Below are 12127 nucleotides of genomic sequence, written 5' to 3' on the forward strand. Positions count from 1 at the left end.
TTTCCATATTAACATAAAAAGTTAATATAATCATTATTCCTGGGCAAAAGATCTCATGGAATAAAGACAATTTTTGCCAATGGAAAGGGAAGTTGAAGGGTTTGAATGTTCAAGCATTGGAACAGGCTGCCCAGGGAAGCGGCTGGGGCACCATCCCTGGAGGTACTTAAAAGACCTGTAGATGTGGTGCTTAGGGACATGGTGTAGTGGTGGACTTGGTAGTGTTCGGTTAACGGTTGGATTCAATGATCTTAAGGGTCTTTTCCAAACTAAATGATTCTATGATTCTAAGTTTAATCTTAATACAACTGACTGCAAAAAGTAGCTTATATTCAATAGCTGAAAGCACTGAACTGCCATTTCAGTGAGAGCTGAGGATACTCTGCACTTCATGAAAATAACAGAAATACTATTGTGTAGCCCTGAGACAATCTAATCTTCCAAAGACCAGTCAAATAATAAATTATGATCTATTCCAGAAAAAGGAAGGGGAAGGAAGTGTCCTCATTTAAAGTACCTATGTAAAAACAAGATGTCTGAAGAAAAAGGAGTTCTGGTAGTTTTCTGATTATGGACTAAATATAATTCTTTACCAGTGGCAAATCTTAACAAAGACTAACACTCCCATACAGCTTACTAAAACAAAACACCCCCCCCCCCCCCAAAAAACCAAACCCCAACATCAAGAAAAGAAACCACACAAACTCAAAACACATCTGTAGTCTGAGAACCTGCAGCCTCATGCAGTGAGACCGCAAATGTCAGTTCAGTGTATCTAATAACTCATGCAGTACTGTGTCACTTAAAAATGTTTAAGTCTTAATATGGTATAAATAGGAAGGACAGAATTTAATAGTGTGATGGAGAGGGAATGAGGGAAATGTCATTATTCTCTACATAAAACATTCTCTTAATTCTTTATGTCAAAGGGAATTTAAAAACATGTAACTGTATCTGAGGTAACTGAATTTAATTCGCAGAATTTCTTTGCTTGATTTTCAAGGCACTTCCATTTGTTTCAGCAAAGGCAACTTAGATGCACCTTTTGTCATCATTTAGTCTTTGTTTTTTTCCCAAAGTACAAAAATCTAAAGCATGGCATCACCTCTTATGAACAGAAGAATATCTGCACTATAGGCATACAAAATATGTATCATCTGTACATTATATACACTGAAGAGCGTGCACTAAATACACATACAAGTTGCATACGTGTCACACAAAGGTTTGTGAACAAACCACTTCCTTTTAGCAGCCTTCTCTTATCAAAATAAGAGTAAAATATTGACCACAGATGCTGTTACTGAAAAAAAAGTCAAATTAAAAGATTATTAAAGAAAGGATTTTTGAGCCAATGTTAGAATGGTTATGTTCTAACTACTGCACGCATTAACGTGCAGATGCTACACACAAAGCAATACTATGGATGCTGTTCTGGAGAGATGCAAGAATGGCCCAGTAATCAAAATCCTGCAAAGATGTCAGTTTTACTGGACTTAATGAGTTTCCCTCACCAGACCCCTCATCATCGTCAGTCGTGGACTCCTGCATCTCCTCTGTGAAAGCCTGAGATTGGCGGGGATTATTCTTGTTCTCTGAAACAGTCACTTGTGCTTGTGACCTCTCACCTGAGGTCTCTGTGTGCTGAACTGGCGTCGAGGTAGTTAGGCCCTTGTAAGAAATGTCACCTGTCTCATCTTCCTCATAGTCATTAAGGCAGTACACTTCATCCAGGTCCAGGTCCAGTGTCCTGAAGCCCTTAGTGACAACCCCAGGCCTTGGGTCCAGGATCCCGCCAAGGTGAGGCTGAGCCAGCTGCTGCCAGTGGTGCAAAGTGGCAGAACCTTGAAAGGGAACACAAAGACAACCAAAATAAATCAGTAATCAATCCAGGATCTAAAAGGCAGAAAATCCCACTTCGTTATCTAGAAGACCAAAGGTTTGGGAGCTCCAAACCTTTAATATTGCTGGGTTTAATATTTCTAGGCTTTAATATTTCTTGGAAGACAAGCTGCAGCACAAAACTGCTTCACCTACTCTTCTTCATTTCCAGATCAATATGAAATAAACTGATCACATAAGCACTTAGATAGGTAAAGTCTGGTGTAAGATGTGGCATAATTGTGCACATGCACATCCCCTCCCCATTTATATTCTTATCCCCCTAAATTCACAGGATTAAGTAGGAGTAGAAGGAATTAACATTTAACAGTTTATCTGAGCACCATCACAAAAAATCTCTAAGAGGAACATATACCACATACTCCCGCATTAAGCTCACACTAAGAAAGGTGCTAGAAACATGCTAGAATTTACTACCGGTGGCTAACAGGAGGACAGCAGTCACACAGATTACACAGCAATTTCAGCTTTCTGCTGTACGTTAGAAAGCCACATCAACTCCAAGCACGTGTAAGCAGGTAATACGTCTCACCTACACATCAAGCCTAATTACTTGTATGGCCCCTACCTGAGCCCCTATGCTACAGGAAGTCAACTACTACATAACTAAATGCTACTGTACCTGTAGCTTCATCCTGGGCAGAAAAATGGTTTGAGTGAGGAAAGAGGTCCATTTTACAGAGAAAAGCATTCAATATTCAGCGTTCAACAGGAGACAATGAGTCAGAAACAGCAATGCATCAGATTAAATTGATATACACACTGAGATGGGCCCACTGAAATCAGGGAGGATTGATCTGATTCCTCAAGTAGTGATTAAACACTGCTCACAAGGGCCTAAGTTTTCCTATGTGCCCACCAATCACTGCTGTTTGTAACGTGTGACTTCAACCTACTCATTCCAGGTCCTATGACACAAACAAAACATCTTTATTTCCATCTCTGCCAGCTAAAATCAGAGCAGTTTTTGTTGTCTTGTTCCTGTCCCCTCTCCCCAAAGCAGAATACTGATTCATTCAACAAGCTGGCATACAAATGTCTCACCAGTATTCAAAGACCATGAATGTTCAATTCGTTGCATGGTATATGTAGAAATCTAAACCACTGCAATAACTAGGGAAGGGATGGCTCTTGTACACGTTATTTTGCATCTGAGAAAAATCCCATGGAATGAGAAAAATTGTCATTTCACAATAAGGATATTGCATTACAGGAAGCTTATTGTAAATAGGAAGCGAATGGGGAAAACGTCTTTCTTTAGAATGACTGGGATCAGTAAGTAGCGTTTTAATTAAGTCTCTCTCACTTTTTAAAACATGTAATTTTTAGCTCAGAATAATTTGATCTGCTAGATTACTTTGGACAATGGCGTTATTTTTAAAGTAATTTTTGAGGGACTAAAGAGGATTTAGACTGATTGGTACCCTTGAGGCTCAAGAAGTAGAAACCATTACAAACCCAAAACAAATAACTCTAAGGAAGAGAACATCCCTATAACTTGTATAACTTGTATTTATTCCTGAATTGTCACAAAGGTCAAGCTTCTATATAAAAGAAATATTCCAGAATGTGGAGAAGTGACAGATATTGTCAAGTCTTAAGCAAAGATTAGAGCTTTGCTGTATGACAATACCCTCAAGAGTTACAGAAAAACACCGGAAATCAAAATTTCTGTCTGCACTGCGTGCAAGTATAAAATCCTGTTGCTAATTAACTTTTACATGCAAGCTTCTGAAGATGTAACGTTTTTTGCCTTAAAGTTCCCCAAAACTTACACTCAGAAAATCTCTGCAGAGTACAAGCATTAAATTGATAATATTTTACACCTCTCCTATGGAAATATATTCACCAGAATATCTGCATTTTGAGCTTTAACATTTCTATTGACACTACGTGTTATTAGTTTCTTTTGGAAACTGGAAATCAAAGTGGCCTAAGCTTCATCACAAAAAGGAGGATATCTGAGTTTCTCCCCACCTCAATTACTTTAATCTTGATCTCATAAAATGTATGTAAGGGAGCTTTAACTTTTCCATACAGAAAATTAACACTAATGCAGAAAGCAATGCAACAGTTGTCAACTACCCTACAATTTACAAAAAAACCCCAAACAAACAAAAAGCCAAATTGAAGGAGGGAATACAACACCTTGGCCTATATTCAGTCCCACGCTCCTACTAGACAGTTTTGTAAATTACTCTATCAGAAAAAGCTGGCATGAGGTAATTAGTGTGCAAGAGTGGGACTGCCAGGCTGAAGTGAGAAGACATTTAAAAGCAAAATAAAGTATATGAATAGAGTTTGTTTTTCTATTCCTGATATCTGCATCATCGCATGTATAGTATGGGGGTCAGAGAAAGGCTGGAAATTCATGATGTGCTGCTGCCACAATTGCAACAAAGTGAGTGAAGACAATCAGTCCAAGGTTCTAGTTTTCCTGCAGTACACAGGGAGTGGGTTATTTTGTGCTTATAGTACCACAAGCTGCAGATGCACGGTTTAAAAACAAAAACCAAACCAAAAAACCAACCAGACTGTAACTAAAGCAAGACAAATCAAGCAATCATTCTGTTCTACTAAAAGAAAGTGTTTGTGGGTTTTGGGGGGTTTTTTGAAGGTGCAAACGAAGATTATTAATTTCTTAGTGCTTCTGTCACCCTATTTATTTTACTGTGGGATTTAAAAGATTGCTTTAAAGGAGTAGAAGCCACTAACCTGAAATGTATTACAGAACTGATTTTTTCTTTCCCCATTTTATGGCATGAGCATTCTTAGGAAAACAGTAATAAAAACCAAAGGCACAACTACTGATAACAGTCTACAGGTACAGCAGACTATTTTGCCCCAGTAGTCTGAAAGTATCCATGAAGTTGGAAAAAAAAAATTAAATCTCATGAAAAATACTTGGGAAAAAACTAAGCTGAAGTGAGGAACAAAATCATAAACATATATTTAATGAAAGATAACAAACACTAAACTTATGAAACAGGCAGACACAAACATACTACAAAAGAGATGTAAAACCAAACATGAGAAGTACTTTAAAAGATGCAATAATTTTAAGGAAAAAAATGACCCATTGAGAACAATGAACAAAACCAGGAAAAAAAACCCAGACAGATAGAAAGATGATAAAGACTTTAAGAGTTTATTGGAAGAAAAAAGCAGATATAATGGGATGGTGACAGAAATCTATTACAGTGGTAGCAACCAGTAACTGAAACAAAGCTGGATCATCCCTTCCCTCATGTGGTACAAGGATTTTTATGACCATTTAAAAGCAGTCATGAAAACAACCTACTGAATTCTGCTAAACAGTATGGACTTGTGCGCTATGGCTATAGTTTCATTTGAATAGGTAGATACAGCACATCACTTTCTTCAGGACACAAGAAGGGTTATTTTTGCTTCTGAATATGTGTCATGCTAAATGCTCCTTACAGATGAAATAAATTTGTTCTAAAAGGATGAAAAAAGGAACTTTTGCAATTAAAACACACACAGACCATGTAATGTAACACAAGAGTTCTGTTACAGGAAAGAGAGAGAGAGAAACCAAAGCTAAATTATGTAACTAAATTCACTATCTGTGAAGCAGTATAGGAAAACAGCTTCATTTTGTTTAAAACCTGAAGGAATTTACTCAACTAACTTCCAGCAACAACCTGAAAGGACTGAAGAAAGCCAGGCAGACCATACCATGTGTGCTCTGTCAGCTTTGTTAGACAGACTACAGAAATGCACTTTGAAATAAAGCCCTAGCCCTGACTATCATCTACCTATATCTTGCCTTTTTCTGAGACAAAATATGGAGGAAATTTTACTTAAAAAAAAAAAAAACCAAAACTATTTCACACATGAAACCCAAAGCCAGAGAAACCCACGTGTGGCCACTCAAACAGCCAATTAAAGTCCAGAGGTAATTTTTAATCACAAAAATAGTCCTATTAGACCAACTGGACTATTTGAAGTAGCTAAAGGTCTTTCCAGACACTTACTTGCAGAACTGAGATTTGATGAACTAATACTCTTGCTGCTTAGATTTCAGATACTCAACCATCTTCCTTTTCTATGTATGAAACGGCAACATTGAGACTGAGGTCAGATGTGAGGCTGCACTGCTGATGCATGTGTGGCCTGTAACATTTATTCTACTGCCTTGGCTGGAATTGTTTCCTAACACTTTTAAGGCTTGAGGAAAAACGTAGTAGTTAGAAGATTTCAAACCAACAGCGTGGATTACTGTCTCTAAAGTAAAAAGAATATGTATTGCAAAGATTTCCTGCTTTCTGGTGATGGATAAGAGACCACAAAGAGTCACTAAGAAGAACAGATAAAGGCCGAGGCCCTTTGTTATCACCTTCTAGTGGTTTCACAATCTGAAGCTTTTCTGGCAGGTAGGAGCGACTGCTGATAGACATTCCTGAATATCCAGTGAATTCTGAAAATCTGGAGTGAGTTCCCAGTGACATGATGCTCTCTGTGGGGGTAACAGAACCACTACGGAGCTCGCCCTTTTCTGCCAGTTCCCGCAACTTCCTTTCCTGCTCTTCTTCAAAGAACTTCCGCTCTGAGAGGTAATTCTCCCGCCTGAGGGACAGCCTACGAAGGGCAGTCTCTAGGTCACTGGAGCCTGGAGTCCCTGGAGTTCCAGGCTTCTTCATCCTGTCTTCATTTCTAAAGCATAACAGGGGACACACACACAAAAAAAAAAAAAAAAAAAAAGGGGGGGGGGAGGGGAGGGAGAAAAAAATTCTTAGACATGCTTAAAACTTCTACATGACAGTTTCAAGACATTCACCAATACCTTTAAATTACTATGTCTCAAGAACTATAAGCACAAAAATAAAGAAACTTTTGAAGATGTAAGTCACTGTGTTAACTGCACAATGTAAGACAAAAAGAGGAAAATAGAAATGCTTTGCCTTTATGTCAGAAACAAAGCAAAAACAAAGCCCAGTGCTACAGTACTGACCCATTGTCAGAGGATTCTGTCTCAAGGATGATGCTATTGGTCTTGTTGTCTATCATAATGTTAGAGATGTCTCCCCCATAGAAACTGGAACGTGGAGTGCTAACACAGCTAGAAATGACTGAGTTCATAGCAGAGGACTGGTTAGAGCCTGGGATATTCATCGGCGACGGAGTCATGGATCTCTGCTTGACAACTTGGTTAACATTTCTCACCGTCTCGAAGACCCGCTTCTGATGACTGGTGAGACATACACACAGTTAATAATCACACAGTGCCTTCTTACCTTAAGAAGGAACAGAGAAACAGGTAACAGCTTGTTAACAACCCTTCCTATCACAGCTCCACCAACCACCTTGTCTGTATAGTTTCTGTTAAGTAGTATACATAGGGTCCCATACTTGCTACAGTCTGGCCATTACATTCAATATATCAACATACTTCCATCATCCTAGCATATTTTAGGCAGGACATTTGAGAATTATGTGCATGGATCATCTCAAATATTAATAAAAATTAAGTGAAAGAGCATTTCAGTACATCAGCTAAAAACGCCTTAAAGCCATTGTGTGGAAATGAGTTTTTAAAAAACAAAATTGATCTCCATTCAATTCTTAACTATGAACTCCCTAATCCATTTTAAAAAAGAATTTTAATTTACTCTACTGACTATCTCTATGCAAGCAAGTCTCGTATCTTTTCTTTCTGAAACCAATTTCCTACCCTCTTAAATACCATTAAAAAAAAAAGAATCAGAAATATAATGGATCAAGAGTCTAGAGAGAGGCTGTCAAGGCTGGAAACCTAATTTTTGACCTACTTCTACAGTTCATTCCTTACCACCACTGTCCTGATATCATTACAAACTTTGTTCATCTGCTTCAAGACTAAGATCAGATGACATTTCAGCAGAAATTTCTTGACAAAATAAACTTGCCCTACATCATGCTACAGAAGTGCCATTGCTGCTTTGTTTTACAGTTCAACAACGGCTGAACACAAGAACAGGGCATCCCTTCCAGCTAAAAGGTAACACTGCCAGGGTATAACAATGACAGCATGCCTTAAGCTATTTAATGTCATTAAAATTTCTTTCTTTCTGTCCATGAGTGCTCAACAGTTGCAATCTTTGTGTGTAGGCTCCAAGTCTATAGTTGTATATATTTAAGAGGCTGAATCTAAGAGCATCTATCAATAAACAGTCCCACAGAGGTAACAGTTACCCCTGCTGAGCAAATAAATAAAACCAAGACGAGCCATGAAACCAAAAAAAGGTATCCTTCTTTGGTACATGCATAGCAATATAAAAGACATTCTAAAGAAGTTAAACTATCCTTAAGTTAGATTACTCTGGAAGGACAAAAGGATCCTATGGGGTTTGAGCATGCTCACATCTTTCTGATCTTACATTTTTCTAATCAACATTTCACTCTGTCAAAGCCTTATTTACAGTTCTTGGCTCCTGCTGAGAGAAGGTTTAAGTATGTGTCAAACTTTGTAAATATACTTAGAAGGTTTCTGCAAAGTGGCTACTTGTACCTTCCCTGACTGTCCTTTCTTTGTAAAGGTCAAGTCAAAATACATAAAGGCTCTAACAGACCCTCTAAATAGGATTAACTTCTTTCAAATTAACCAGTCTGTGCTTTGTACAAATAGGCGAGATAAACCTATTAGAGTACACCTGCAACTGGCGTCAGTAAGGCCATTTCTGCCAAGCTGTATCTATCTTTAGCTTTTGGACCATCACAAGGACTTAACTTGTTTCAAACCACTCTCTTGTTTAATTCAAGGGAACTTTAGCAAAATGGGTGCCAACAACTTTGCACAGGTGTAATAGGCATCACACTGTAAGTACCCAACCACTCTGAATCCCTTTCTGCACTGACTTTCTCCCTGTAAAAACTGGATTAGATCAATAATTACCTGGTAACTTCTGTTATAACACCTGAAGAGAGAACTCGAGGGATTGAGCTCATCCCCTAATCATTAACTGAAGAAACCTAACGTGGTAACACACAAGAAAAACAACCTTTTCTCATTCTCAGCACTCAAGAATGAGGATAAAAAGTTCGTAAGACAAGGCAAAACCTTTATAATATAGGCGTTTTCTTTTGGTAGCTTTAGCAGAAAATATAACCAGCCCAATAACCAGACAATCTATTTACTTTTCTATCATTCACGCTCTGACAGAAATATTTCTTTCTAAATCCCTAGCTCAGCTATTTCCTGTCTTTTCCTTTCTTATCAAATAATAAACAACTTCAGATATAATCAATCAATTAGGAACCAATTCTTTTCAGTCGTACGCCAAGTCAGGAGAGTCGGGTTCATCTAAATGCAGTTCTTTCCTCATTGACCCTTCTATCTCTGCTGCCAAAGAATCCTGTTAAAAACAAGCAAAAAAGAAAAACAAATATCAAAGTATTAATAGGTTGTCATTGCATAAAATAATTAATTACTTATATAATTAATAACTAATAAGGTGTCATTCCACACACAAAAAAATACAGGTTTAACAATGAAAATTGACTGGAAAGCTGGAAGACTAACGAATATGTCTAAATGACTGACAAATTATGGCTTAACTTCATACTGCTACAGTACTTACCATCTGAGGACACATAACATTTGTCAAAGATCCTGAAAAAACATCACAGGCAACAACAGAATCCAGGTGCACCAACTTCCCAGACTAAATTCCCTACTCCGTAACACGCTCCTTTCATATAAGAAGATTTGCTTGATTTGTTTTCATTTAAAACAAACAGAAAACACTCTTCCCTTTCACAACATTATCCATTCACCCACAAAAAAGACGTGGTTCTTGGCATAAAGTATTATATACTTCCCCTATAGGGTTAAAGGTGACAGGCTACCAATTCTCCACTGCTGGTCAGTAAGTTTTACTGCCTAAATGTAATTAAGTGCAGGATCTAAGCATCAAACATTCACAAACCTAAATGACTTTTGGTCCATGATTCAACATTTGAAAATCTTTTTTGTACAAAATGCATAAACCTATCTCAGCACAAGCATACTTTTCGCAGCTTTCAACAGTATTTGTGCAAGTACAACTTGTATTATTAAATGTCTGCACTTTAAATTGGCCTGTGTTCAGTCTCAGAAGGGAACACAAAAAGGCAAGCTAAGCCTTTGTTGACAATTCTTGTGAGCACAAATATAATCTGTGTTCTTCCTCAGCAGTTAAGACAAGACATGGCTAAAGACAAAGGAGGGCCAGATTCTCCTGCTTGATTACATTAATGTAACTCAAAAGAAACTTCACTGATATCATCGCCCTCAGAAGTAATGGAATTATTCTAGAGATACACAGACAAGCAGAGCTAGGCACTGAACTTACCTAGACATTCTTATCCACTTTTTTTTCTCATTTGGTTGAGGGTACTGCCTATTCCCCATACTTTAAATGTACAATGTCATAATCAAATGAAACTAGGTAAACAAAGTTGGTAGCATCAGTGACACTGCCATAATTGATGTTGCTGTAACACATATTAGCAACAAATATTTTTCTAACGTACCACTGAATTTTTAGTGACCCTAAAACAAGAATATATGTGTAACCTATTCAAGTATTGAAGAACTAGAATGTACATCATCAGTGACTAGAAGGATTCCATGTCCAGAAACCATTAGTTATGTTATCAGGAAGTTACACCACCACGGATATTGAAGAAAACCAGGAAGCTCCTACTGAAAAATCAGCTGCCACAGTACAGGAGATGCATAAAAAAAATGTATAGAACTGGGTAACAACCTATGAATGCTACCCATGATTCACAGCATAAGCAAAGCCAGCTGTAGGTTGTATATAATACCGCAGCAAAAACAAGTAACTGCACAGCATCACTGTTTCAGAACCAGGTATGCAAAATTGATCACTTTAACACTATATAAATACACATTTCACCCATGCTCCTATCTGGCCTAGCATCCTATGCCTGAAGCTGTAAGATGCAAGCATTTCCTTTGGTTGGTTGTTTTCTGGTTTGTGCAGTTTTTTTTCTTAAATCTGCTTACCATAGGGAAGAGACCGAGAGAATGGTACCGACGTGATATGGCATTTGGCATAGTCTTGTTCCTAAGGTTTTTCAGCTCTTCTTGAGCCTCATGAAGCATTTCCATGCACTCTGCATACTTGTCTTCCAGCTCCCGCAACTGTAACATACAGAAAACAGTCCAAGACTTTATGGGCTGCACTATCATCACAAAAAGCCTGCAAATTCTTTTAACACTTGTAAAGGATAATGGTGTAGGGAGGAATATTTCACTTTAAAGGAAGAGAACTCCAAAGAGTGCATATATAATTGAAAATCATTAATAACATGGATTAGTAACATGAAGGGGGAAGTGGAGGGGGCAGGGCGGCAGCAGGGGAAGAACTGCTTGCTCCATTTCCTATCCTACAGACCTACATGAAGCCACTGTCCCGGAGAAGATACAGAGCCCAAAGTATCTTTAGTCTGATCAGGTATAATGCCTAATTACTGCCATGATGACCACAGTGGCAAACAGCATGGGAAAGGGACAAGACATTTCACAGTGTTCCAAAGGACTTAGGAATTTTAAAACCAAGACTTGCATACATACAGATATATACATAAAACCTCCAACAACCTAAGACCATACCTTATTTTTAGCTTGACTTTCTCAGGAAATGTATCTTATGTAATCACTCTGTCTGCAGATGTCTGTGTACCCTCATAGTTTTTTACTTCATCAGCCATTTCAACCAAGTTTGGCAAAGGGGCAGAAGCCTGAAATACCACATTCCTACAAGTTTCATAAAAATAAGCTACTTGGCTTAGAAACAGAGATCCTGTTAATGTCTTTCCTAAGAAAGGAATGGAGAAGCTTGAGCTCAATCTTTGTGGAGCACCACAGATACAAAAGGCCCACCAGCAGGAAAAGCTTCTATGGGCATTCCCACCTTCAACACCAAGCAGTCCAAGTACAAGACACATCCTAAAGGGATCAAGCTTTATTAATTCTATTTCGTCCATTTTGTTCAAGTGAATGTAGCACTCAGAAGACAGCCAGCAATCCTGGACTGCCTTCGGTTTATTCACTGAACAAATACAGTATGGATGAGCTCTTCTGTGTTATAGATTCATAGAATCATTAAGGTTGGAAAAGACCTCTAAGATCATCGAGTCCAACCATCAACCCAACAACACCATGCCCACTAAACCATGTCCCTAAGCACCTCATCTACCTGTTTTTTGAATACTT

At 38.1% G+C, this 12127-nt stretch overlaps 1 protein-coding gene across 5 annotated transcripts in view; it reads right to left on the reverse strand.

The window, feature by feature from the left end:
* Positions 1–12127, reverse strand: part of TRAK1 (trafficking protein, kinesin binding 1) — a 116884-nt gene that overhangs the window by 15188 nt on the left and 89569 nt on the right. For all 5 annotated transcript variants that reach the window (XM_009321102.1, XM_009321096.1, XM_009321125.1 and 2 more), the window contains 5 exons: positions 10916–11053; positions 9181–9257; positions 6878–7114; positions 6263–6579; positions 1515–1844 (listed from right to left, as the gene is read on the reverse strand). In XM_009321102.1, the coding sequence (XP_009319377.1) occupies positions 1515–1844; positions 6263–6579; positions 6878–7114; positions 9181–9257; positions 10916–11053 (1099 nt within the window). The remainder of the gene's footprint in view (positions 1–1514; positions 1845–6262; positions 6580–6877; positions 7115–9180; positions 9258–10915; positions 11054–12127) is intronic.

The sequence above is a fragment of the Pygoscelis adeliae genome, unplaced genomic scaffold (assembly GCF_000699105.1).
Source record: "Pygoscelis adeliae isolate BGI_AS28 unplaced genomic scaffold, ASM69910v1 Scaffold280, whole genome shotgun sequence".
NCBI classification, from domain to species: Eukaryota; Metazoa; Chordata; class Aves; order Sphenisciformes; family Spheniscidae; genus Pygoscelis; species Pygoscelis adeliae.